Source organism: Hyperoodon ampullatus (assembly GCF_949752795.1).
Source record: "Hyperoodon ampullatus genome assembly, chromosome: 19".
NCBI lineage: Eukaryota > Metazoa > Chordata > Mammalia > Artiodactyla > Ziphiidae > Hyperoodon > Hyperoodon ampullatus.
In genome coordinates this window covers 55,372,132-55,398,379 of record NC_136932.1, presented here as the reverse complement: position 1 = coordinate 55,398,379, position 26,248 = coordinate 55,372,132, and the positions used below count along the sequence as shown (strand labels likewise).

Below are 26,248 nucleotides of genomic sequence, written 5' to 3'. Positions count from 1 at the left end.
TGACTCTTAATGGCTTCTCTGGCCATCAATGATCAGGACTGTGAAAACTTAGAAGCTAAGAATGAGGACTTTCTAATACAGGGTGTAATAGACTGCATATTTATACCTCCTCAAAATTCATGTATTAAAACCTAACCCCCAATGTGGTGGTGTTAGACAGTGGGACTCTGGGGAGGTGATTAGGTCCTGAGGGTGGAGCTCTTCAGGATGACATCAGTGTCCTCATAATAGAGACCCCAGAGGGCTCCTCTCTCCCTCCTGCCATGTGAGGACGCAGCAAGAAGATGGCCGTCTGTGAGCCAGGAAACTGGCTCTCACCAGACGTTGAATCTGTTGGCACCTTGATCCTGTATTTCCCAGCCTCCAGAACTGTGAGAAAAAATTCTGTTATTTATAAGCCACCTAGTCTATGGTATTTTTGTCATAGCAGCAGAATGAAGTAAGACACAAAGTAGGCAGACTTTTTCTGTAAGGAGCCAGATAGCAAATACTTTAGGCTTTATGGGCCATGTGGCCTCTATTGCAACCACTCAACTCTGCTGATGCAGTATGAAACCACAGATAATATGTAAATGTATGGTACGGTTGTGTGTCCCAATTCAACTTCATTTATGGACACTGAAACGTGAATCATTTTCATGTGTCATGAAATATTCTTCTTTCCATCCCCCCCTTCAACCATTGAAAATGTAAAAAAATTTACTTAGCTTAGCTCCATGCTTAGCTTGCAGGCCATATAAAAACAACCAGTGAGTTAGATTTGGCCCATAGTCCACAGTTTACCAACTCCTGCTCTAACAGCACACACCACAGCTTTAGCCAAGAGAAATTTAACCACAATAGGAGAATATTTCATCAAATTGAATATTATCATACAGTTGTCCAAAAAATTATCTTTTCTCCAAAGATCTACAAATGTCCAACAAGCACATGAAAAGATGCTTAACATCATTAGTCATGAGGGAAATGCAATTAAACCCACAAGAAGATAGATACCACTTCACACCTACTTAGCATATGACTATAGTGATAATAAAAAGAGGAAAATAACAAGCGCTAGGGAGGATGTGGAGAAATGGGGACTCTTGTACATTGCTGGCGGGAATGTAAAACGGTTCAGCCATTATGGAAAATAGCTTGGCAGTTCCTCAATAGTTAAACATAGAATTACCAAATGATCCAGCAATTCCACTTCTAGGTATATCCCCGAAAGAACTGATATCAGATACTCAAATACATGTACAATGTTTATAGCAGCACTATTCACAATAGCCAAAAGGTAGAAACAGCCCAAATGCCCATCAGCAGATGAGTGGATAAAAAATTGTCATATATACATACAACATAATACTATTTAGCCATAAGAAGGAATGAAGTTCTGATATACATGTTACCTTGTGGATGAACTTTGAAAACATCATGCCAAGTGAAATAAACCAGACACAAAAAAGGTCACACATTGTATGATTTCATTTATACAAAATATCCGGCATAGGTAAATCCATAGAGACGGAGCACCGACTGGTGGTGGCCAAGGGCTTGGGGGAGGACAAACGAAGAGCAATTGCTTAATGAATATGGGGTTTTCTTTGGGAGTGATGCAAATGTCCTGGAACTAGACAGAGGCTGCACGAACATTGTGACTGTCCTAAGTCCCGTGGAACTTTTCACTTTAAAGTGGTTAATTTTCTGTGATGTGAATTTCCCCTAAAAATGTATACTTTCCTATCAGTTTGAAACGATGGGACAAAAAGAAGGGGAAAGCAGATAATGGCCATAAAAATAAAACTCATAACCAAATATATCTCAGTTTTCAATGTCAGAGCATAGTAACGAGATATAGGATGGTTATCTTTAGCAAGACATATGCAAATTCTTAGTTCCAGCAGAATAGAACTGCACAGGACACTACTTTTGTATCCCTAGTGTACCTAGCACTGTACCAACCCCAGAGTAGTTGTTAATAAGCACTCATTAAAAGCAACCTATGGGTTGAATTTGACTCCCCAGATGTTCGAAACTTATCTTTTGTTGGCTAATTAAAGATTGTTCATTGAGACAGAAAGTAAAATAGGTTTTCCAGGGTCTGGGGGGAGGAGAGGAATAGGAATTGTTTAGTGAGTATAGAGTTTCAGTTTTGCCAGATGAAAAGAGTTCTGGAGATGGATGGTGGTGATGGTAGCAGGACAATGTGAATGTACTTAATGCCACTGAACTATACACTTAAAAATGGTTAAGATGGGGCTTCCCTGGTGGCGTAGTGGTTGAGAGTCCGCCTGCAGATGCAGGGGACACGGGTTCGTGCCCCGGTCTGGGAGGATCCCACATGCCGCGGAGCGGCTTGGCCCATGAGCCATGGCCATTGAGCCTGCGTGTCTGGAGCCTGTGCTCCGCAACGGGAGAGGCCACAACAGTGAGAGGCCCACATACCGCAAAAAAAAAAAAAAAAAAAATGGTTAAGATGGTAAACTTTATGTTATGTGTATTTTACCACAATTTTTTTTAAGATTGCTTTTTTCCAAGGATCTTTTTTAAAAAGTATATTAGTAAGATAACAGTGTATAAACGTTGAGTGCCACAGGTAATACTCCAGGTGCTGGAGATACAGCAATGAACAAAACAAAATCCTTGCCCTCATGGAACTAACCTTCTAGAGGGGGAGAAAAATAATAAATATAAAATATCAAGTAGTGATGAACATTATAGAAGAAAACCAAGGAGAAAGAATAGGGACTAAAGGAGGGCAGGACATGGAGAATAGGGTGTTATTACAGACACCAGGATTAGGAAGGTTCCTATAATGAGCTGGCATTTGAGTAGAGAACTGAATGAAATGAAGGAGCAAGCCATGTGAATACCTGGGTGAAGAACATTTCGGGCAGAGGGAACAGCAAGTGTGAGGGCAGGACCATGCTTGGTGCGTTCAGACAATAGTGAAGGGGCTGCTATGGCTGGAATAGATGAGAGAGATAGAAGGTGGTAGGAGGTAAAGTCAGAGCAGTTACCAGGAGCGAAATCATAGTAAGGATTTTTAAATTTTATTCTAAATGTGATGGAAAAGCACTGGAAAAATTTAAACAGGGAAATAATTTTAAAGTATCACTCTGATTGCTGTGTGGAGAAAAAACTGTAGGGGCACACAGTGGAAGCTGAAAGGTCTAGGCAAGAGATGTAGTGGCTTGGACCATGGTGATAGCATGTAAAGGTGATAAGAAATAGTCAGATTCTGGATCTACACTGAGATAGAGCTGACAGAATTTGCTGATGGGTTGGATGTGGGATGTGAGAGAAGAGAGTCAAGGAAGATTCCAAGACTTTTGGTTGACTAGAGGTTACTAGAAGTATTATTTCCTGAAATAAGTAAAACTGGGGAAAGGGTGGCATTATAATGCATTTGGGACACTACTGGACATCCAAGCAAAGAAGTGGCAAGGGGAAAAAGGTATGCACATCTGGAGTTCAGAGAAGAGAGAGGCTTAGATATAAATTTAGGAGTCATCACCATTTAGACAATAAAAGCAATGAGACTTGTTGATATAACCTAGGAAATGAATAGAGAAGGAAAGGGGTCCAAGAATTGCGCTCTGGGACTCATCAATATTTAGAAGTCAGGGAAGATAAAGAAGATTCAGTAAAAGAAACTACGGAGTGGCCAGTGAGGTTGAAGGAAAACCAGGAAAGGGTGATGTTTCAGAAGCCAAGTGAAGAAAGTATTTCAGGAAGGTTGAGGTAGTCTGTTCAAATGCTGCTGAGGTACAGTCAAGTGGGACTGAGAATGGACCACAGGATTTGGCAACATGGCAGTAATTGGAAACCCTGACAAGAGCAGTAATTGGAAACCTTGACATGAACAGTTTCAGCTGAGTAGCCGGAATGAAAACCTGATTGGAAAACCTGGTTGAGATAAGGATAGGCTTTCAAAGAGCTTTTCTCTAAGGGGAAGAGAAAAAAGGAGGCGTAGCTGGATGAAAATATGAATGAAGGGAAGGTGAGAGGAATTTCTTTTAACATAGAACCTATGATGGCATGTTTGTATGCTGGTGGGAATTATCTAACATAAAAGGTAAGATGTAATTATTGAAGAGTAAGGGGGGATAACTGTTCAGGGCTAAGTCTGTGAGTACACAAAAGGGGACTGTGTACCCATATGGGAGGACTGGCTTTCTTCCATTATAATAGGAAGAAAGGCAGAGTGTAGAGTTACACAAGTGGTAGACTGATAAATTTGTTGGTGGAAAGATATGAAAGTTCTCTTCTAGCTGCTTCTATTTTCTCAGTAAGAAACAAGGTCATAGCTGAGAATGAAAAGAGAGGAGTTGTGTTGGAAGTTGGAGCAGAGAGAAGATATGATAAAGTGGCTTTGGAAAATGGGGAGTGCACTGACTAGGGAAATATTACAGAACTGCTGGCAACACTAAGAGCCCACATGAATTTAAAGTGAGACCAGTCATTTGAAAAGCATTTGACAGTAATAAACATAAAATTGTAAGTATTATGAAAATAATAATTTTGCTAAAATTCTGTTGCTACCGTGTACTTACTATGTGCCAGGCACCATACTAAGCCAGTTACATGTTTTATATAAACATGTTTTATTATTATTATTTTTTTTTTTTTTTTTTTTTTTTTTTTTTTTTTGCGGTACGCGGGCCTCTCACTGTTGTGGTCTCTCCCGTTGCGGAGCACAGGCTCCGGATGCGCAGGCTCAGCGGCCATGGCTCACGGGCCCAGCCGCTCCGCGGCATATGGGATCCTCCCAGACCGGGGCACGAACCCGTATCCCCTGCATCGGCAGGCGGACTCTCAACCACTGCGCCACCAGGGAGGCCCAACATGTTTTATTATTATCTTCATTTTACAGATGAAGAAACTGAGGCTCAGTGAAGTTAAGTAAATAGCAGAATCCAGATTTTAATTTAGTTTTTTCTAATACCAGAAGCTTTCTTCCTATTGACTGTGCTGTACAGCCTCTAATAGATAGTATATAAATTTTATACTGACTTTGGTTAAAATCTTTTTTTTTTTTAAAGAAGATGTTGGGGGTAGGAGTTTTTTATTAATTAATTTATTTATTTTTGCTGTGTTGGGTCTTCGTTTCTGTGCGAGGGCTTTCTCTAGTTGTGGCAAGCGGGGGACACTCTTCATCACAGTGCGCGCGCCTCTCACTATCGCGGCCTCTCTTGTTGCGGAGCACAGGCTCCAGACGCGCAGGCTCAGTAATTGTGGCTCACGGGCCTAGTTGCTCGGCGGCATGTGGGATCTTCCCAGACCAGGGCTCGAACCCGTGTCCCCTGCATTGGCAGACAGATTCTCAACCACTGCGCCACCAGGGAAGTCCCTGGTTAAAATCTTTTAATGCCACAGGACCTTATGTGTAGCCATGTTTTCATAGATCAACTGTTTGTAAGGCTAAGTTCTATCAAGGAAGAATAATTTGCAACTTCATAAATTGTATTTCTCCTTACACTTTCATTAAAAAAGCTAACTTTTTAGCAAACAGGTTCTAGTTTAAGCATAAGTTATTTGCTCCCTGCTCCTAATAAAATGAAAATGTGATTCGATGTCATAATAATGCCAACATTTCACAACTCCGCTCTTTCACAGCAGGAAGCCAAGGTCAATTAAGACTCACCTGCCAACACCACTGACCAAAGGATAAGGCTTAATTAGAAAAAAAAAAAAAGGAAAAGTTTAAAAAGATAATTAATGTGTTAACTACTTTATCAGTTACACTTAAAACCATAAGAGAGGAAATTATTTTAACAGCAGGCACCACAGTTCCTCTTGGGGAGGTAACTGTCTGTTGAGGAATATATCTTGACAGGTTGTTTAGGTTGGGCAAGATAAGGTCTCAAGGCCTCATTAGGAAACAGAAGAGATTCCTAACCTTCTCTGCCTAAGACACAAAATTCAGGGCCTGATTAAAGAACATGAAAAAAAAAACACCAGATATCAGAGAAGAGAAGGTATGGTGCTAGTACAAGGAAAGAGGACAACATGACAGGAGGCCACATTGACTACCGACAAGGAAAGGTGAGAAAGCGGTAAACTGACTGAAGGCCCTTTAAAAAGAACAATGGCTACCATTCCATTTTTAATTCTTTGCAATATTTTAAATGCAAACACTTTCTACCTCACCAAATCTTCAGAAAAGTGTGCTACACATACAACTACCTAATGTAAATGCTCAGGGGAGGGGAGAAATCAAAGTAAGGGGGCTGAGCTCTGCATCTGGTCTGGCAAGGAGCAGACAGAACACCTACAGGAGGTGAGAAATGGATGAACCTAGAATAAAGCAAAGGCAGAAACTCAAAAACAAAAGCCACTGTAAGCCCTAGAAATTCTCAGAAATCTTAGAAAAGCATTTTTGGGGTGGGATAAGGTTAGCTTGAGTCAATCATATCTAAATCTCAAAAGTCAGGTTAATATCTGGGATATAAAATTTTTTTCAAAACATTAAATTGCTCATTCCTATTATTTTGAGGCTTTTATATTCATATTATAGAAACTCTTTACAGTATTTAAACTATTTAAAAATTTTTTTCAATTTAAAAAATCTAGACAAATACAAAAAGGGAGATTTCCCCATAATCCCACCATTGTGTACACTCATACACAAATTAAGAAGTAAAAAAAATACCTCTCTACACCTCCAATTCTACTTTCCCAGAGGTGACCACTGTTATATGTATCAGTTTTATTTACTTCCAGACTTTTTTCTATAATTTTACAGTATATATATATTTTTTGTTCTAGAAAGGGGGTCGTACTAGACACAGTATGCTGCAACTTGCTTCATTCACTTAACATATTATGAACACTTTCTATCTTTCCAAGTAACAACATATCAAGCTACTTTATTTTGTTAAATGGTTGCACAGTGTTTCATTACATGAATTTATCATAGTTTGTCTAATACTCCACTGTCAGGCATTTATGCTCTTTTCCAAATGTTTGCTATTATAAATAACACACTACACTGCACTCTGTAGGAGAGATTCCTGGGAATGGGATTCCTGAGTCAAAGCATATAAGCATTTTAGTTATTTACAGATCATGCCAAATTGCCCTCCAAATGGCTCTACAAATTTACATTCCAGTTACAGCGTATAGGAGGTTCCTTTTTCCCTACGCCTTTATCAACCTGGATATTATCAATAATTTAAGTTTTGTCAGATTGGCAAAAAAATTTTTTTTTTGGTTGATTTATAACTTGCATCTCTCTGATTACTGATTTATCTGAGTGGTTCAACATCTTTCTATACACTTATTGGTCATGTGTATTTCTTCAACTGAACTACACATTAATATTATTTTATTTCTTTTTATTGGATTGCTTTATTTCTTAATGATTTGTAGAAGCTTTTATGTATTATGAATACAATGCTTTATATTTTGTGTTGTAAATATTTTCTCTTAGTCCATGTAACAGAGACTGCTAGTTGTCTCCTAGTATTTATTCTTCTTTTAAATCATGGTATTGTTTACACAGGCAAATGGACACAGCTACAGACCACATTCCCAAGCTCCCCGGCAGCCTGTTCGTGTGACTAAGTTCTAGTCAAACTGATGTGAGCATAAGCAGTGATTATACTCATAAAAGGAAGGGATATTTATAGCACCCTGCTGGCTGACATGAGGATAGAGTGGTGGGCCATCTTTCACCATGTAACACCTGAAGGGCGAGCAGAGAAAAGCGAAGCTGCCACATCAGCTCTGGACTGTTATCATGAGGAAAAAATAAACTTCTAAATTGTTTAAGACACTGTTTTTTTTGTTTTGTTTTTTACAGTAGCCTAACTTATATGTGGACTAATATGGAATTTGGAATCTATAAGTGAGGTGCTTCTGTAATTCAAATTAAAATATGTGGTACTGGCTTAGCAGTCAGACAGCAGGTGGTTAAGACACATCAGGCTAGAATGTTGGCGATCTTTGAAATCTATGTCAAAACATTTGGTAAAATCATTGCCTGTGATACCCTGGAAAGCAGACCACATGCCAAGCGAGCATGTAACCATACGGGGAAAGGCTGACAAAATTCACAATGTGTTGGCTGTTTTCTTGACACATTCAGCAAAGCCCTAAAATAAGAGATAGACTCAGGCTAGAGGTAGCCAGTGTTCAAGCAGAGACGGAAGGGAATATTCCTGTGTGGTTGTAAACCAACTGACTAGCGTTCAGTAATTTGGGGTGTGCATCGAAGTACTTTACTATCCCAACTTGAAACAGTAGTAAGAGGGACCTCTAAAGAGGGCCTCAAGCTTTTCTCAAGTATCTCTGATAGACTATGGCAAAGGTGAGATTAAGGGTGCTATCTTCCCAATCAAACCCTCTTTTTCAGATGATCTCAATATAGGTGCCATTAGGTTGAGAGAAGAGGATGGACAAAGTTTAACTTGATTTTATATATTTAACTTAATTTTTAAGAAACTGCCAAACTGTTTCCAAAAGTGGTTATACTATTTTAAATTCCCACTAGCAGTGTATGAGAGTGCCAGTGCCCTATCAACACCTGGTATGGTCATGGTTTTTTTCCTTTTTTAAAAATTTTAGCCATTCTAATTGGTGTGTAGTGATATCTCACTGCAGTTTTAACCTGACTTCTCTGATGATTAAACATCTATTCATGTGCTTACTGGCCATCTGTGTATCTTTTGTGAAATGTCTGTTCATATTGTACCCCATTTTTGAACTGCACCGTAAGAGTCTTTATATTCTAGATATGTCTTTGTTTTGATATATGTGCTGTCAATATTTTCTCCTAGGCTTTGGCTTGCCTTTTCATTTTCTGAATGATATCTATCAAAGAGCAGAAGTTTTAAATTTTGATGAAATCCAATTTATCACTTTTTTCTTTATTGATCATACTTTTTGTGTTCTAAGAAATCTTTGCCCGAAGTAACAAAGCTTGTCTCTTATTTTTTTTCAAAAACTTTTATAGTTTTAGGTTTTATATTTAGGTCTGTGATTCATTTTCAGTTAATTTTTTTTTCTTTTTTTATCCCTTTTTAAATTAATTTTTATGTATGGTGTGAGGTATGGGTCAATTATTTTTTAATTTTAGAATTTCATTTATTTTTTTATACAGCAGGTTCTTATTAGTTATCCTTTTTTTTTTTTTTTTTTTTTTTTGCGGTACGCGGGCCTCTCACTGTTGTGGCCTCTCCCGTTGCGGAGCACAGGCTCCAGACGGCGCAGGCTCAGTGGCCATGGCTCACGGGCCCAGCCACTCCGTGGCACGTGGGATCTTCCCGGACCGGGGCACGAACCCATGTCCCCTGCATCGGCAGGTGGACTCTCAACCACTGCGCCACCAGGGAAGCCCTAGTTATCTATTTTATACATATCAGTGTATACATGTCAATCCCAATCGCCCAGTTCATCCCCCACCCCCCCGCCCCCCCTTGATGTCCATACGTTTGTTCTCTACATCTGTGTCTCTTATTTCTGCCCTGCAAACCGGTTCATATGTACCATTTTTCTGGGTTCCACATATATGCGTTAATATACGATATTTGTTTTTCTCTTTCAGACTTACTTCACTCTGTATGACAGTCTCTAGATCCATCCACGTCTCTGCAAATGACCCAATTTCGTTCCTTTTTATGGTTGAGTAATATTCCACTGTATATATTTACCACATCTTCTTTATCCATTCGTCTGTCGATGGGCATTTAGGTTGCTTCCATGACCTGGCTATTGTAAATAGTGCTGCAATGAACATTGGGGTGCATGTGTCTTTTTGAATTATGGTTTTCTCTGGGTATATGCCCAGTAGTGGGATTGCTGGGTCATGTGGTAATTCTATTTTTAGTTTTTTAAGGAAACTCCATACTGTTCTCCATAGTGGCTGTATCAATTTACATTCCCACCAACAGTGCAAGAGGGTTCCCTTTTCTTCACACCCTCTCCAGCATTTGTTTGTAGATTTTCTGATGATGCCCATTCTAACTGCTGTGAGGTGATACCTCACTGTAGTTTTGATTTGCATTTCTCTAATAATTAGTGATGTTGAGCAGCTTTTCATGTGCTTCTTGGCCATCTGTATGTCTTCTTTGGAGAAATGTCTATTTAGGTCTTCTGCCCATTTTCTGATCAGATTGTTTGTTTTTTTGATATTGAGCTGCATGAGCTGTTTATATATTCTGGAGATTAATCCTTTGTCCGTTGCTTCATTTGCAAATATTTTCTCCCATTCTGAGACTTGTCTTTTTGTTTTGTTTATAGTTTCCTTTGCTGTGCAAAAGTTTTTAAGTTTCATTAGGTCCCATTTGTTTAGTTTTGTTTTTATTTCCATTACTCCAGGAGGTGGATCAAAAAAAGATCTTGCTATGATTTATGTTAGAGAGTGTTCTTCCTATGTTTTCCTCTAAGAGTTTTATAGTGTCCGGTCTTACCTTTAGGTCTCTAATCCATTTTGAGTTTATTTTTGTGTATGGTGTTAGGGAATGTTCTAATTTCATTCTTTTACATGTAGCCATCCAGTTTTCCCAGCACCAGTTATTGAAGAGACTGTCTTTTCTCCATTGTATATCCTTGACTCCTTTGTCATAGATTAGTTGACCATAGGTGCGTGGGTTTATCTTTGGGCTTTCTATCCTGTTCCATTGATCTATATTTCTGTTTTTGTGCCAGTACCATACTGTCTTGATTACTGTAGCTTTGTAGTATAGTCTGAAGTCAGGGAGTCTGATTCCTCCAGCTCTGTGTTTTTTCCCTCAAGGTTGCTTTGGTTATTTGGGGTCTTTTGTGTCTCCATACAAATTGTGAAATTTTTTGTTCTAGTTCTGTGAAAAATGTCGTTGGTAGTTTGATAGGGATTGCACTGAATCTGTAGATTGCTTTGGGTAATACAGTCATTTTCATAACATTGATTCTTCCAATCCAAGAACATGGTATATCTCTCCATCTGTTTGTATCATCTTTAATTGCTTTCATCAGTGTCTTATAGTTTTCTGCATACAGGTCTTTTATCTCCCTAGGTAGGTTTACTCCTAGGTACTTTATTCATTTTGTTGCAATGGTAAATGGGAGTGTTTCCTTAATTTCTCTTTCAGATTTTTCATCATTAGTGTATAGGAATGCAAGAGATTTCTGTGCATTAATTTTGTATCCTGCAAACTTTACCAAATTCATTGATTAGCTCTAGTAGTTTTCTGGTGGCATCGTTAGGGTTCTCTATGTATAGTACCATGTCATCTGCAAACAGTGACAGTTTTACTCTTCTTTTCCAATTTGTATTCCTTTTATTTTTTTCTTCTCTGATTGCCATGGCTAGGATTTCCAAAACTATGTTGAATAATAGGGCCAAGAGTGGACATCCTCATCTTCTTCCTGATCTTAGAGGAACTGCTTTCAGATTTTCACCATTGAGAATGATGTTTGCTGTGGGTTTGTCATATATGGCCTTTTTTATGTTGCGGTAGGTTCCCTCTGTGCCCACTTTCTATAGAGTTGTTATCATAAATGGGTGTTGAATTTTGTCAAAAGATCATCATTTCTTTTCATTCTTTTTTCTTTATTCTGTTCCGCAGCAGTGAATTCCACCATTCTGTCTCCCAGGTCACTTATCTGTTCTTCTGCCTCAGTTATTCTGCTATTGATTCCTTCTATTGTATTTTTCATTTCAGTTATTGTATTGTTCATCTCCATTTGTTTGTTCTTTAATTCTTCTAGGTCTTTGTTAAACATTTCTTGCATCTTCTCGATCTTTGCCTCCATTCTTCTTCTGAGGTCCTGGATCATCTTCACTCTCATTATTCTGAATTCTTTTTCTGGAAGGTTGCCTATCTCTACTTCATTTAGTTGTTTTTCTGGGGTTTTATCTTTTCCTTCATCTGGCATATAGCCCTCTGTCTTTTCATCTTGTCTATCTTTCTGTGAATGTGGTTTTTGTTCCACAGGCTGCAGGATTGTAGTTCTTCTTGCTTCTGCTGTCTGCCCTCTGGTGGATGAGGCTATTTAAGAGGCTTGTGCAAGTTTCCTGATGGGAGGGACTCGGTTCCCAGAGCTCAGTAAAACTTTAATCCACTTGTCTGCTGATGGGTGGGGCTGGGTTCCCTCCCTGTTGGTTGTTTGGCCTGAGGCGACCCAACATTGGAGGCTACCTGGCTCTTTGGTGGGGCTAATGGCGGACTCTGGTAGGGCTCATGCCAAGGAGTACTTCCCAGAACTTCTGCTGCCAGTGCCCTTGTCCTCACGTTGAGCCACAGCCACCCCCACCTCTGCAGGAGACCCTCCAACACTAGTAGGTAGGTCTGGTTCAGTCTCCTATGGGGGTCACTGCTCCTTCCCCTGGGTCCTGATGCACATGCTACTTTGTGTGTGCCCTCCAAGAATGGAGTCTCTGTTTCCCCCAGTCCTGTCGAAGTCTTGCAATCAAATCCCGCTAGCCTTCAAAGTCTAATTCTCTAGGAATTCCTCCTCCTGTTGCCAGACCCCCAGGTTGGGAAGCCTGACGTGGGGCTCAGAACCTTCACTCCAGTGGGTGGACTTCTGTAGTATAAGTGTTCTCCAGTCTGTGAGTCACCCACCCAGCAGTTATGGGATTTGATTTTATTGTGATTGCGCCCCTCCTACCGTCTCACTGTGGCTTCTCCTTTGTCTCTGGATGTGGGGTATCTTTTTTGGTGAGTTCCAGTGTCTTCCTGTCGATGACTGTTCAGCAGTTAGTTGTGATTCTGCTGCTCTTGCAAGAGGGAGTGAGCGCACATCCTTCTACTCCGCCATCTTGCTCCTTCGGGCCGAGGCGAGGTATGGGTCAACGTTAATTTTTGTTGAAAACACTTTCCTTTCTCCATTGCACTGCCTTAGCACCTTTGTTGAAAATCAATTGACCACATATGTGTGGATCTATTTCTGGACTCTCACCAATACCAAACGATTTTGATTATTTTAGCTTTATGGTAAGTCTTGAAATCTGGTGAAGTCTCCTCCAATTTTTTATTTTTAAAAATTGCTTTGGTTCATCTCTGTCCTTTGCATTTTCTTTTAAATTTTAGAATCAGCTTGTCATTAAAGAAAAAAAAAAGTCTACTAGAATTTTGATTAGGATTGCATTGAATTTATAGATCAACTTGGGGAGAACTGTCATTTTAACAATATTGGGTATTCTTATCCATGAACATGGCACATCTTTCCATTTATTTGTCTTCTTTAATTTCTTTCAGCAAAATTTGTAGTTTTCAGCGTAGAGGCCTTAGACGTCTTTTGTTCAACTTATTCCTAGGTATCTTATGATTTGGGGCCTACCATAAATGTTTGATTTGTTTTAAATTTCATTTTCCAGTTGTGTGCCTTCCAATCTTTACGCCTTTTACTTCTTTTTCTTGCCTATTGCAATGGCTATAGGTCCACCAGTACAATACTGAATACAGGTGGTAAAGTGGGCATCCTTGCCTTGTTCCCAATCTCTGGAGTAAACAGTTTAGTCTTTCACTATTAATCATGATCCTCACTATACATATTTTATAGATACTCTTTATCAGTTTGAGAAATGTTCTACTATTCCTACTTTGCTGAGAGTTTTTATTACGAATGAGTGCTAAAGTCTGTCAAGTGCTCTCCTTGAATCTATTGAAATCATCATAGAGTTTTTTCTCCTTTACTCTGTTAATATGGTGAATAATATTAGCATTTGAAATTCAGTCAAGCCTTGCATTCTTGAGACAAACTCTACTTTGTCGATCAGCCTTTTTACATATTGTTGCATTCAATTTACTTATATTTTGTTAATTATTTTTGCATCTATATTCATGAGGATTATTAGTCTGTAGTTTTCTTTCTTCTTTTGAGGAAAATGTTTGATAACCAACTTCTTTAATCTATATAGGGCTATTCATTGGTTCTTCTTGTGTGAATTTTGACAAGGTGTATTTTTTAAGAACTGTGGCTATTCCATTTATGTGGTTGTGTTCATTAACATAAGACTGTTCACAGTATTCTCTTACTATCCTTTTACTATTCATAGATTCTGAGGTGTTAATCTCTTTTCATTCTTGGTAGTTATGATTTGTGTTCTCTTTTTCCTGATCAGTGTAGCTAGGAGTTTGTCAATTTTGTTGATCTTTTCAAAAAGCCAGTTTTATATTTGTTAGTCTACTCAATTGTCTGTTTTCTATATCATTGATTTCTATTTTTATTTTTAATATTTACTTTGGGTTTACTTTCCTCTTCTTTTTCTAGTTTCGTATGGTAAAACCTCAGGTCATTGATTTTAGATCTTACTTCTTTTCTAATATTAGCATTTAAAGCTACACATTTCATTCTAACACTGCTTTAGCTGCATCCCACAAACTGTGATGTTGTATTTTCATTGTCAAAGTATTTTCTAATTTTCTTTGTGATTTTGTCTTCGATTCACAAATTATTTAGAAGTATGTCACTTTATTTCCAGATATTTGAGGTTCTCCTAATTACTCTGTTACTGATTTCTAATTTAATCCTGTTATATTCAGAGAGTACACTTTGTATGACTTCAGTTCTTTTAAATGTATTGAGACTTGTATTATGGCCCAATGAATGACCTATCCTGGTAAATGTACTATATGCACTTGAGAACAATGTATATTCTGCAGTTGTTGGATGCTCAGTGTACTGTAAATGCCAATTAGATCAAGGTGTTTATGTTGTTCAGATCTTCTATGTCTTTACTGATATTTTATCTAGTTATTCTATCAATTGCTTAGACAGAAGTGTTAAAATATCCTAGCACATTGAGGAATTGTGTTTCCCCCTTTAATTTCTGTCAATTTTTGCTTCATGTATTTTGAAGCTCCATTACTACAAAAAACACATTTACAGTTGATACACCTCCCTGATGAACTGTTCATCATTATGAAGTGGCCCTCTTTATAACACTCTTTGTCTTAAAGTCTGTTTTTTCTGATATTTAAAAATAACCATACCAGCCTTCTCATTCTTCCTGTTTGCATGTTGTATCTTTTTCTATCCACTTACTTTCAACCTACATGTCTCCTGTAGCCAGCCTATAGTAGGAGTTTGCCCTTTTATCTACTCTAGCAATCTCTTTGAGATTTTAAGACCATTTACATATAATAGTTGTATTGGCTAAATTTGGGTCAACGATTTTATTATTTGTTTTCTCTTCCTTATTTTTAATTCCTTGCTTCCTCCTTTCCTTTTTTTGGATTATTTCTATACCAATTTTGGTGATTACCCTAGAAGCTACAGTATGTCTCCTTGTTTCCTGCTGCCTGAAGACCACCCTGTAGAATTTCCTTTACTGTTTATCTGCTGTGGCACATGCTCTCTATTTTGTGTTTATCTGAAAATGTCTTCATTTTTGCCATCATTATTGAAGGATCTTTTGGCTGGGTAGAGATTTCCAGGACTGCAGATTTCTTTTAATATATTAAAAATATGATTCTACTCCTTTCTGGCTTCCACTGTTGCTTTTCAGAAATAAACTGTTAGTTTAACTCAGAGGTTGGTAAATTATGACCTTTGGGTCAAATTGGGCCCAGCAACTGTTTTTGTAAATAGTTTTACTGAAGCACAGCCACAACATTCATTTATGTATTATCTATGACTGCTTTTGTGCTACAATGGCAGAATTGATTGGTTAAACAGAGATCATATGGTACTGGCATAATGACAGAAAAATAGACCAGTGGACTGGAATAAAGAAACCAGAAATAAACCCTCACATATATGGTCAGATGACTTTCAACAAGGATGCCAAGGCCGCTCAATGGGGAAAGGTCTCTTCAACAAATGGTGCTAGGAAAACTGGATGTCCACATGCAAAAGAATAAAGTTGGACCCTTATCTTACACTGTCTATAAATATTAACTCAAAATGGACTAAAGACCTAAATATAAGACCTAAAACTATAAAACTCCTGGAAGAAAACATAGTGGAAAAACTTCATGACACTGGACTTGGCGATGCTTTCTTGGATACAACACCAAAAGCCCAGGCAACAAAAGGAAAGGTAGACAAATGGGACTACATAAAACTTAAAACTTTTGTGCATCAAAGGACACAGTCAAAAGAAGGACTGTGAGTAGAATATTAGCTAAATTAATGTGATCTTGAACAAGTTACTTATCCTCTCCAAGATTAAGTTTCCCGATCTTTAAGACGATAATACCAGTTTCATCAAGTTTGCTGTATGTCATAAAAGTGAGTGTGTAGTAAATATTCATCACTGTCCTTTTCTAAATTGCCTTCAAAGTCTATGCCATTGCTTTGAACATCTTCAGTGGTAAGAAATCTTAATCTTTGACCGTATATTGGATCATATACTCAACTAAAAGCAACTGTGCAAGCTAAGTTTAACAAATAAGATGAGTGATCAAGATAGCTTTTAGTCTAAAAGGCATTTTTCAGAAAGAACCCAATGAGTCTAAACAACATCTCGATCACATTACTATTAGTTTACTTTTTGGAGAAATTCTCACAGAAGTTCCCAAGATTTTTCCAATTTTTATAGGTTAAAATGATTGCTTAATCTGATTTATTAATTCACTGAATTGCATGCCTCTGACATGCATATAATTTGAGAATATTCAAGTTGTCCACTGAAGACTCTGATGACTTGGTTTTCGATCATACAAGAAACATGTTTTATTGGATGTCACCATTTTCTTAAAAAAATGATTCTTTCCAATTTCCCTAGAAAGAGTAGCAGCAACTGTACTACAATCACTCGGGTTCCTACATACCACAAGAAAAATCCCACTGATACAGAGTCATACTTTAGAGTATCTTTATAATATGCTCAGGATAATGTCTTTAATGTCCATCTAATTTTTTCCTGCCACAACTTAAGCACATTCCCTCTTGTACTATACTCTGCTAATAAGAGAACAAGTACTTGTACTTCCGTAATTACAAAGTCTTTGGCATCTGAAGCAGTTATTGAATCACCCATCATCCTTGCATTCTCCAAGTTAAATAATCCAAATTCCTTTGCTTTTTTTTTTGTAATAACTTTTCTTTTTATTAGTTTCTGCTTTATAACAAAGTGAATCAGTCATACATATACATCTGTTCCCACATCCCTTCCCTCATGCATCTCACTCCCTCCCACCCTCCCCATCCCACCCCTCCAGGCAGTCACAAAGCACCGAGCTGATCTCCCTGTGCTCTGCGGCTGCTTCCCACTATCTATCTACCTTACATTTGGTAGTGTATATATGTCCATGCCTCTCTTTCACTTTGTCACAGCTTACCCTTCCCCCTCCCCATATCCTCAAGTCCATTCTCAAGTAGGTCTGTGTTTTTATTTCTGTCTTACCCCTATGTTCTTCATGACATTTTTTTTTCTTAAATTCCATATATATGTGTCAGCATACAGTATTTGTCTTTCTCTTTCTGACTTACTTCACTCTGTATGACAGACTCTAGGTCCATCCACCTCATTACAAATAGCTCAATTTCATTTCTTTTTATGGCTGAGTAATATTCCATTGTATATATGTGCCACATCTTCTTTACCCATTCATCCGATGATGGACACTTAGGTTGTTTCTATCTCCGGGCTATTGTAAATAGGGCTGCTATGAACATTTTGGTACATGTCTCTTTTTGAATTATGGTTTTCTCAGGGTATATGCCCAGTAGTGGGATTGCTGGGTCATATGGTAGTTCTATTTGTAGTTTTTTAAGGAACCTCCATACTGTTCTCCATAGTGGCTGTACCAATTCACATTCCCACCAGCTTACCATGTTCTCTTTTCAAAAGCTCATATTCTTACATGCAATACTGGAATATAACTTTTACATACTTTAAAAGGATGATTAAGAAAAAAATAAAGAGTTAAAATTGCAGTTGTATGAAACAGCAATGGGATTAGTATATTACAATTTTGAATAATAAATGAAGACCAGAAAAATTATCACTCATATATTAATTCTACACTATGATTCTACTGCTAGCATTCTAGAGCACAATAATCCTTACCAGGGGACTCTCCTTGCTGTGAGTTGCTTCTTTGCTCTCTGTATCTGGCTGGAGTGGATAAACCTGTGTCTTTACTAGGCTTGCTAGCAGGCCCCATTTCTGAAATAAGGAATTCCATCTGTTCTGAAGGCAAGATATTCTCAGGTGTTTTGATCTGGCATTTTATACTGGCATCCACCTAAAATATTAAACCCACTCATTATTCCAAATTTTCCCCAAATATCTACTAAAAGTTAAGATATTTTATCAGAGGAGTTCTACTATAGAAACATGATCCAACAAATATGACTGTAAGGCTTTTCATCCTTAAGAATGATACCACCCGGGCTTCCCTGGTGGCGCAGTGGTTGAGAGTCCGCCTGCCAATGCAGGGGACATGGGTTTGTGCCCTGGTCCGGGAGGACCCCACATGCTGCGGAGCGGCTGGGCCCGTGAGCCATGGCTGCTGAGCCTGCGCGTCCGGAGCCTGTGCTCCGCAACGGGAGAGGCCACAGCAGTGAGAGGGCCGCATACCGCAAAAAAAAAAAAAAAAAAAAAAAGACCAGATTTTGTTAAGCTAATCTGAATATTCGGTAGTAAGATGTATATTTCCCCATACACAAACTACTGAAATGTCTATGGAGCTAAAATATTTACTTATGATCAGGGGAAGATTCACCGTGAAGTTTCATATTTTTTGGTAAAATTCACATCACACAAATTCACAGTTGGTTAATACCACTATCTTTTCCCACTCTAACATCCCTTCCATCAGATTGCCTGCCCCTCTTGGTGATACTGGAATGGCCATAGGCATGATCCTGTTGGATGATGTCAGAGGGGTTGTGAACACTTTATTCTACTAATTTTGTATTCTTTGGCTTAATGAGGACCTCAAATTTGTATAAGCTTCACTCCCTATAAAATCTAGATCTGCTCTGCTTATGACATATGAATTTCTCTCTTGGAGTTCCTATGTTTTCTTTGGAATATCAAATCCCTTTGTCAAGCTGACCAACTTCTCAAATACTTTATTTGTTTATGAACTTATTTTAAAATAAAACAATATAATGAAGTAGAGCTAGGAGTTCAAAATATAGCTTTCAGGGCTTCCCTGGTGGCGCAGTGGTTGAGAGTCCGCCTGTCGATGAAGGGGACACGGGTTCGTGCCCCGGTCCGGGAAGGTCCCACATGCCGCGGAGCGGCTAGGCCCGTGAGCCATGGGTGCTGAGCCTGCGCATCCAGAGCCTGTGCTCCGCAACGGGAGAGGCCACGGCGGTGAGAGGCCCACGTACCGCAAAAATAAAATAAAATAAAGTTAGAGCTAGAAAAGAATGCATTTTAAAAACTGCCATAAATTCCCTGGTGGTCCATTGGTTAGGACTCTGCTCTCTCACTGCCGAGGGCCTGGGTTGAATCCCTGGTCGGGAAACTGAAATCCCACAAAACATGCGGTGCGGCCAAAACCCGCCCCCCCCCAACACACATATACACGCAAACTGCCAAAAAGTTATCTTGGGAATCTCTACCAATGAAGACATTTTCAGTTCCATTAAAGAAAAAAAATCCAAAATGAAATAAATACGTATCAGGCTAAGATCAAGAAAAAATTAAGTAGGAAAAAAATACTTAATCACGAAAATGATTTTAATTTGGATGTACTTTTATTTTTTAGAATCAAAGTTTATTCCTTTCCCCGTCATAAGCTAGCAGCAATAAAGGAATTAGTCTCTACCTTCAGAATGTATCTCTCAAACTAGAGTCAGAATTCTGCTTTAGGAATGAGAATATTAGCAGGGAAATTCAAACACAGTATGCTGTCAAGTCAAAGTAGAATTCTATAGGGACTTCCCTGGTGGTCCAGTGGTAAAGAATCCACCTTACAATGCAGGGGATGCGAGTTCAATTCCTGGTCAGGGAACTAAGATCCCACATGCCATGGGGCAACTAAACCCTCACGCCACAACTACTGAGCCCGCGCGCCTCAACGAGAGAGCCGGCGTGCCACAAACTACAAAGCCCACATGCCTTGGAGCCTGCACACCACAACTAGAGAGAGAAAACCTGCACGCCACAACAAAAGATCCCCCATGCCTCAACGAAAGATCCCACATGCCTCAACAAAGATCCCGCCTGCTGCAACTAAGACCCGACAGAGCCAAAAATAAATTAAGTAAATAAATAAATCTTTTTTAAAAATTTAGAATTCAATGATGCTGTAAGAAAGAATGAAAACACACCTCCAATCATCTCCTTACCTCCATGCTACAAATGGCCAGGAAAGTCCTGATATTATCTATGAGATAAACCATCCCTTCTGAGGAGTGGAATTTAATCAGCCAGGCACACCTAGTCCATCCAAACTAAGTTAGGAAGCAAAACTCAAGGGATGCTTTTTTTTTTTTTTTTTTTTGTGGTACGCAGGCCTCTCACTGTTGTGGCCTCTCCCGTTGCGGAGCACAGGCTCCGGACGCGCAGGCTCAGAGGCCATGGCTTACGGGCCTAGCCGCTCCGCGGCATGTGGGATCTTCCCAGACCGGGGCACGAACCCGTGTCCCCTGCATCGGCAGGCGGACTCTCAACCACTGCACCACCAGGGAAGCCCAAGGGATGCTTTTAACATGAAAATAAGTCATACCACAATGCTCATTTAGACTGCCTCTCTAGAGGCTGACTTCAGACCACAACGTAGTGAGAGGATGCCTGAGGGTTAAGGTTACTTCTTTCTGAATCTTTTGTGCATAACCACTGGGACACGATCCTTCTGGAGAGCATAATGAACTGGTATTAAACCCAAATAAAACCTGGACAAAGTCTCCACTAGAACAGTCTTCAGCAAGAAGCACTAGGTACCTTTGCGCTCTATTAGGATTTTTTCTTTGCCTCTTACCTGGTGTGTGCTGAACGGTAGCCCTTCCTGCCCAAATGCTACTGAAGACGGAGATGGATTATGACTTAGCTGCTCCTTCAGTTTGACATGAGCTTGCTGGTTGGCTGCAGACTCCTGCATTGTAGTATCTTCAACAGGCTGAGCTGTGTGGATGGTATAGATGTACTCAGGTGACTGTGGTAGAGAGCCGGTAATTGCTTGTTCTGTTCCAACCACAAAAGACGTAACATCTGAGCCTACAGCAGTAAGTGGCTCCAGCTGGCTGGCTTGACTTGTGGAAGATGGATTGCTGTTGTTTGAATTAGCTAGGATATGTTGGCCTCTGTTAGACGGAGATGTTGGGCACTGATTCTCAACAGGCTCCACCTTTACCGTCTCCAATTTAGGGGAGGAATGCAACTCATCTACTATCTGAAAAACAGCCTCTAGGTTTACTTCTGTCTTTTTATTTTCATCAGTAGCACTGCAAGGCCAATTAGAAGGCAGAAATTCAACTGGATAGGAAGGTTGCACTGGAGAATTCTGGGAAAAGAGAAAATAGGACTGTTTGGATAGAAAACCAAATATGAGATTAAGGAGGAAAGCAACAACATTTAGGCTGATGAATGCTAAATATCAACAAATTAAACTTAAAGCTCACTAAGAAAACTTGAATGCCAATCAACTTTTCAGCAGTGGTAGCTTTGACTCTATTGTTAACACTTACACAGGAACTATTATATGTCAACCACTATATCAAGTGTAATACTGGAATGGACCAATAATTCTCAGGGTTAAAGTACACAAAATCAAAAAAGCCATAGTACCCAAAAACCTATTTGTTGATAAAATGTCTATTAAACCAAATTCTTCCATAAAGGTTGACAGACAAAAACATCACTTGTATCTGTAATATACTGTTTTAGAAATGTAGTAAGGAAATGTCAAACACAGGATGCTCACAAGTCCACCAATGCTTCTATAGATTCAGGGGGGAGGTACTGATATTCTGTTCCGAATGATCTGGGAAAAAATGTATGGAATATCAAATGTCCTTTGGTCCTGAGATTATTTATTTTAATAATAAAACAATAGATTAAAATAGTTGTCACTTTTAGACTGGTATCTTCAAGATGTATTCTCTTATACATAGTACTTTGCACAGAGCAGGCATTCAATAAATTTTTGCTGAATATCTCAGGTTATAAACATAAGATATGGAAGAGTTACTATTAAATAAAACATGTAGTGAGTCAATATTGCCAAACACATTGACAATGATTGCGTCAATGATTTGAAGGCCACTAATGCCAAATAATGTAAATCTAAATGGTTTAAGCGTCAAGCTACTTTACTATAGCTGATAGCCCCACTTACTGAGTTCTTACTATGTGCCAAGCACATACAAAGTGCTTTACATACATTATTTCATTTAATCCTCACAAGAGGTCTATGAAATGTGATCATCTCTATTTCCAAAGGATGGAACTGAAGTTCAGAGAAACTTCATAATTTATACAAAGTCACAAAGAAGTAACTGACAGAGTCAGGCTTCAAACCTAGGTGTGCCTGACTCCAGAGTTCTTGCTCTTAACCACTGCAATATACTGACCATTCATGCACACTCATATCTGCAGGCCAACAAAACTAACTGCATTTATTTCCAGAATGTTATCTGAAATACTTCACTTTTTTCAATTTAAAAATTTTACGTCTACTTATCTCTATTTTCCTACAGTGAACATGTATTGTCTTTGTAGTAAGCAAAGGTCTTCAAAGATGTTTTAAATGATTTATTTAAAACATAAATATAATCAAGATATAACACCAACAGAATATCTCCAGTATGATCCAGGGGAGAGAATGCCTGGATCTACAGACAAGAGCATCTAATTTGTGAGATAGATATGTCCTTCCAGTGAAGATGAATCAGCTAGACTAACATGCTTGATGACAGCTGCCATTAAAAATGTCCAGCTAAGTCCCCTTGATCTGATTCTATACTCCTCAAAAAAAGAAAAGAAAGAAAGAAAAGACAAAAAAGAAAAGAAGGAATGTTCTTTTGAGTACTGGAATGTCAATAGTAAGATATTCTCTAAAGAACAGAAGCTATCATGACTACATGATATCAAAGGAAAACAATTCCAATCTTTAAGCAACTATAGCATAAAAATACAAACATGGGATTTAATCTTATCCTAGAAGTAGTAGTCTACAACATTTAAATCAAAGCAATTGCTTCCTAACAAATACGAGAAAAAATTGAAGTGCAGTGTTTACAACATGGGGGCTTTCTCATTTTTGACATCATTTTCCTTTCTCCTTTAAAAAAAAAGTAATTGTACCATCTTGGAAGGATCTGTCATTTGGTGATTTATATACTTGTAGAGTTTATCTGGTATTCATTTTACCATGGTATTCAATTTTACCATTGCTGAGAGCTGAACAACATTGTTCCAACTAACTGTCAGCAATGATGAAAATGTTCTCTATCTGTACTATAAAATCTGGTAACCACTAGCCAAATGAAACTATTAAGCACCTGAAGTGTGGCTAGTGTGACTGAGGAATGATTTTTTTTTTAACATCTTTATTGGAGTATAATTGGTTACAGTGGTGTGTTAGTTTCTGCTTCATAACAAAGTGAATCAGCTATACATATACATATATCTCCATATCTCTTCCCTCTTGTGTCTCCCTCCCTACTGAGGAATGATTTTTAAATTTTATTTAACTTTAATTCATTTACATTTAAATAGCTACATGTGGCTAGTGCCTAAGAGTAGGCCAAGAAGATAGTGTAGGCCTAGAAGAATCCTCAGACATCATTTACATCCACTCTTTTTTTTTTTTAAGAATTGAGAAAAACTAAGGCCACAATCCACAGCTTACCTGTGGCTACTCATTAAGATAAAATTACACTTTGGAATTCTGCAAGGCCAATCGTACTGTACCTGACGCAGGGTATGTCCATTGTTGCCAGCATCTTACCTGGAAGTAGTTGCAGTGTGCATAGGAAGGGGCAGTGGGAGACACACAACTACTGAGCGCATCCATGTGGGCAGGAGAGCAGCACTGCAGCACAGCTGGAACAAATCCAAACACAGAAAAGCCGTCAACCCAGATAAACCTCTACAGCACTCAAGGCACTCCTCTCTTTCAACTTGCAACAAAAAATTCCAAAAGTTTTCCTTTGTGGGTGCAATAAAATATATTTAGGCCAACTAGGTGCCCTTATTTCTTGAAAACAAATGGTAATAAGGCAATTTTAAAAGTCATTTAAAAGGGTCATGTCTACTTTTATAAATGATTTCTTTAGCACCTAAACATTTTGTTGCCCTTCTAACCAAACATTTATGCTTACTGAAAGTAGTAATTTCCTTTTATTGAAAATATCAGAACATATTCAGAATTCTAAAATAATTATTTCAATCATTTTAATAGTAACAAACATTTGGAGCAAGGTTTTTAAGGATAAAATAAGTATAAGTACTCTCCAAACACTCCTACTGTTATACAATGCATCCAGTGGAATCTATGAAAAAAAAAATGTTTTAACAATTTAGACAAGTGGTTAGGAATTCAGATTCTAGAGCCAGACTGCCTGGCTTTGTAGCCCAGCTCCAAAATTTTAATAACTGTATAAACTTGAGCAACGTTAATCCCTTTGGGCCTTAGTTTCTGCATTCTGTTAGAATAGGGATAATAGTAGTACCTACCTAACATGTTTGTTGTGAGGAGTGAATGAGTTAATATGCACAAAGCACTGAGAACAGTATTGGCATACAGCAAGCCATCAATCAACAAATAGCTAACAATGCTATTATGTTAGCTAAGGAAATACATTTTCCAAACTTTCTCTTTATAGTTAGGATACCATGAAAAGACTGAACTCTTTCTACTGGTAGAGTCATACTTACAAATGTAGCCTTAATAATAGGTTGATTCTCCACTTTTCCAGAGGGAGACCCTCCAGAACGACTGAGAATCAGTTATAACATCACGTCTTTGGATTAAACAGAGGCTGACGTTGGTTGAACACCTACCCTATTCCGGGCACAGTCCTAGGCCCTTTACATATAGCGTCTCATTTAATCCAAACAACAACTGAATGAGGTATTAACATTACTTTACAAACATAAGGAAACTAAAGCCCAGGGATGTTTAAAAATGTGCCGAAAGTCACAATGCCGATAGTGACAGAGACACACTCCGAAGCACATGCTCTTTAATATATCACAATACTTCCCTGATCTTTTCCTCTTCCTAAATGTAATATTTTAATTTTACTAGAACTCCACTTGCTGAATATTTTTAAGGTATCTTTTTTATAAGGTGGCAACTTTCTCTTTTTTGGTCCATGTTTTTCATGTTTTGAGTGTGCTAATAAAGTTACTAAATAATCTTATTCAGTAACCTTTGAAGTAAAGTAGCCAAAGATTTTAAAAATTCATTAAAATGCTTCCCTATTTCGTCATTACTGACTACTGAATTTTTAAATGTCAGAAGTTCATAAAGGTATACAAGAAATAAATATTTTATCTTATCATGTGCATTTTAAGGCATTACATTTTGCACACAGAAGTACAAAATTAAAATAATGGATAGAATTCTAGTTCAAGTACAAACATAAGGGTTGATGTTTTCTGAATTACATAAGTTTAACAAGTCCAGTGGTTAAAAAAGCCAGATATTACTAGAATGGTCACATAAAATTCAAGCTGTCATTTCCAATATCCCTGGAGATTATTCAAATACACAATTAAAATGTTTTGGATTTGAATTTGGTTTCCCAGAATATTTAAAGGCACAAATATCCTGGGACATAAGTTAAATCCAAAAAGCAAAGCAGCAAGGAGGGGTCTGCAGGGTTCGCCAAAACTGAAAAAAACTGGGATCTTTAGTTTTAACAGCTACGGAAAACTTAGCCCCCTAGTGGTAGTAAAGGACTCAGTCAGGGGCTGCAGGTTTTCACCCATCAGGGCACCATAAAAGTGTTTTGTTACAAATAAATCAGTGAAAGGTATTAGCTTTATTTTTCTGATATTGCTATGATCTGACTCCATGGTTTACACATTTTGAATAGTTGTTAAAGGGTACTTTAAAATAAATTTCTTGGAGAAATAGAATATATAACAGAGAATATATTAATAGATAGTTGATAGCTGATTTGGTATCTAAGGAAACAGCAAAATAGTGAATATCCTTTAAAGTGCCCAGTTACAAATGGAAAGTAGAAAGGTACCTGCATGAAAAAAGGGAGGACTTGAACAGATAATCCAACAAGATTCCTCAATGGCTATTTCCTTACCAGTGCACTGCTACTTCGTATAATCAACAAAATAGAACAAAATAGAACAAAACAAAGTATTAATAAGTTTACTGAATATGAAAACCTAGCTATAAAACTGCAACTGTGTGCTTAATACGTGACAAATTCATTTAGCGTGTATTATGAAAGCACTGTG

The 26,248-nt window shown here is 38.2% G+C and overlaps 1 protein-coding gene across 1 annotated transcript in view; it reads right to left on the bottom strand.

The window, feature by feature from the left end:
- HSF5 (heat shock transcription factor 5) overlaps positions 1 to 26,248 on the bottom strand; it is a gene marked incomplete at both ends in the record, with an annotated part of 50,695 nt that overhangs the window by 11,233 nt on the left and 13,214 nt on the right. The window contains 3 exons of the mRNA XM_079725482.1: positions 17,933 to 18,110; positions 20,802 to 21,323; positions 23,772 to 23,866. Of these exons, the coding sequence (XP_079581608.1) occupies positions 17,933 to 18,110; positions 20,802 to 21,323; positions 23,772 to 23,866 (795 nt within the window). The remainder of the gene's footprint in view (positions 1 to 17,932; positions 18,111 to 20,801; positions 21,324 to 23,771; positions 23,867 to 26,248) is intronic.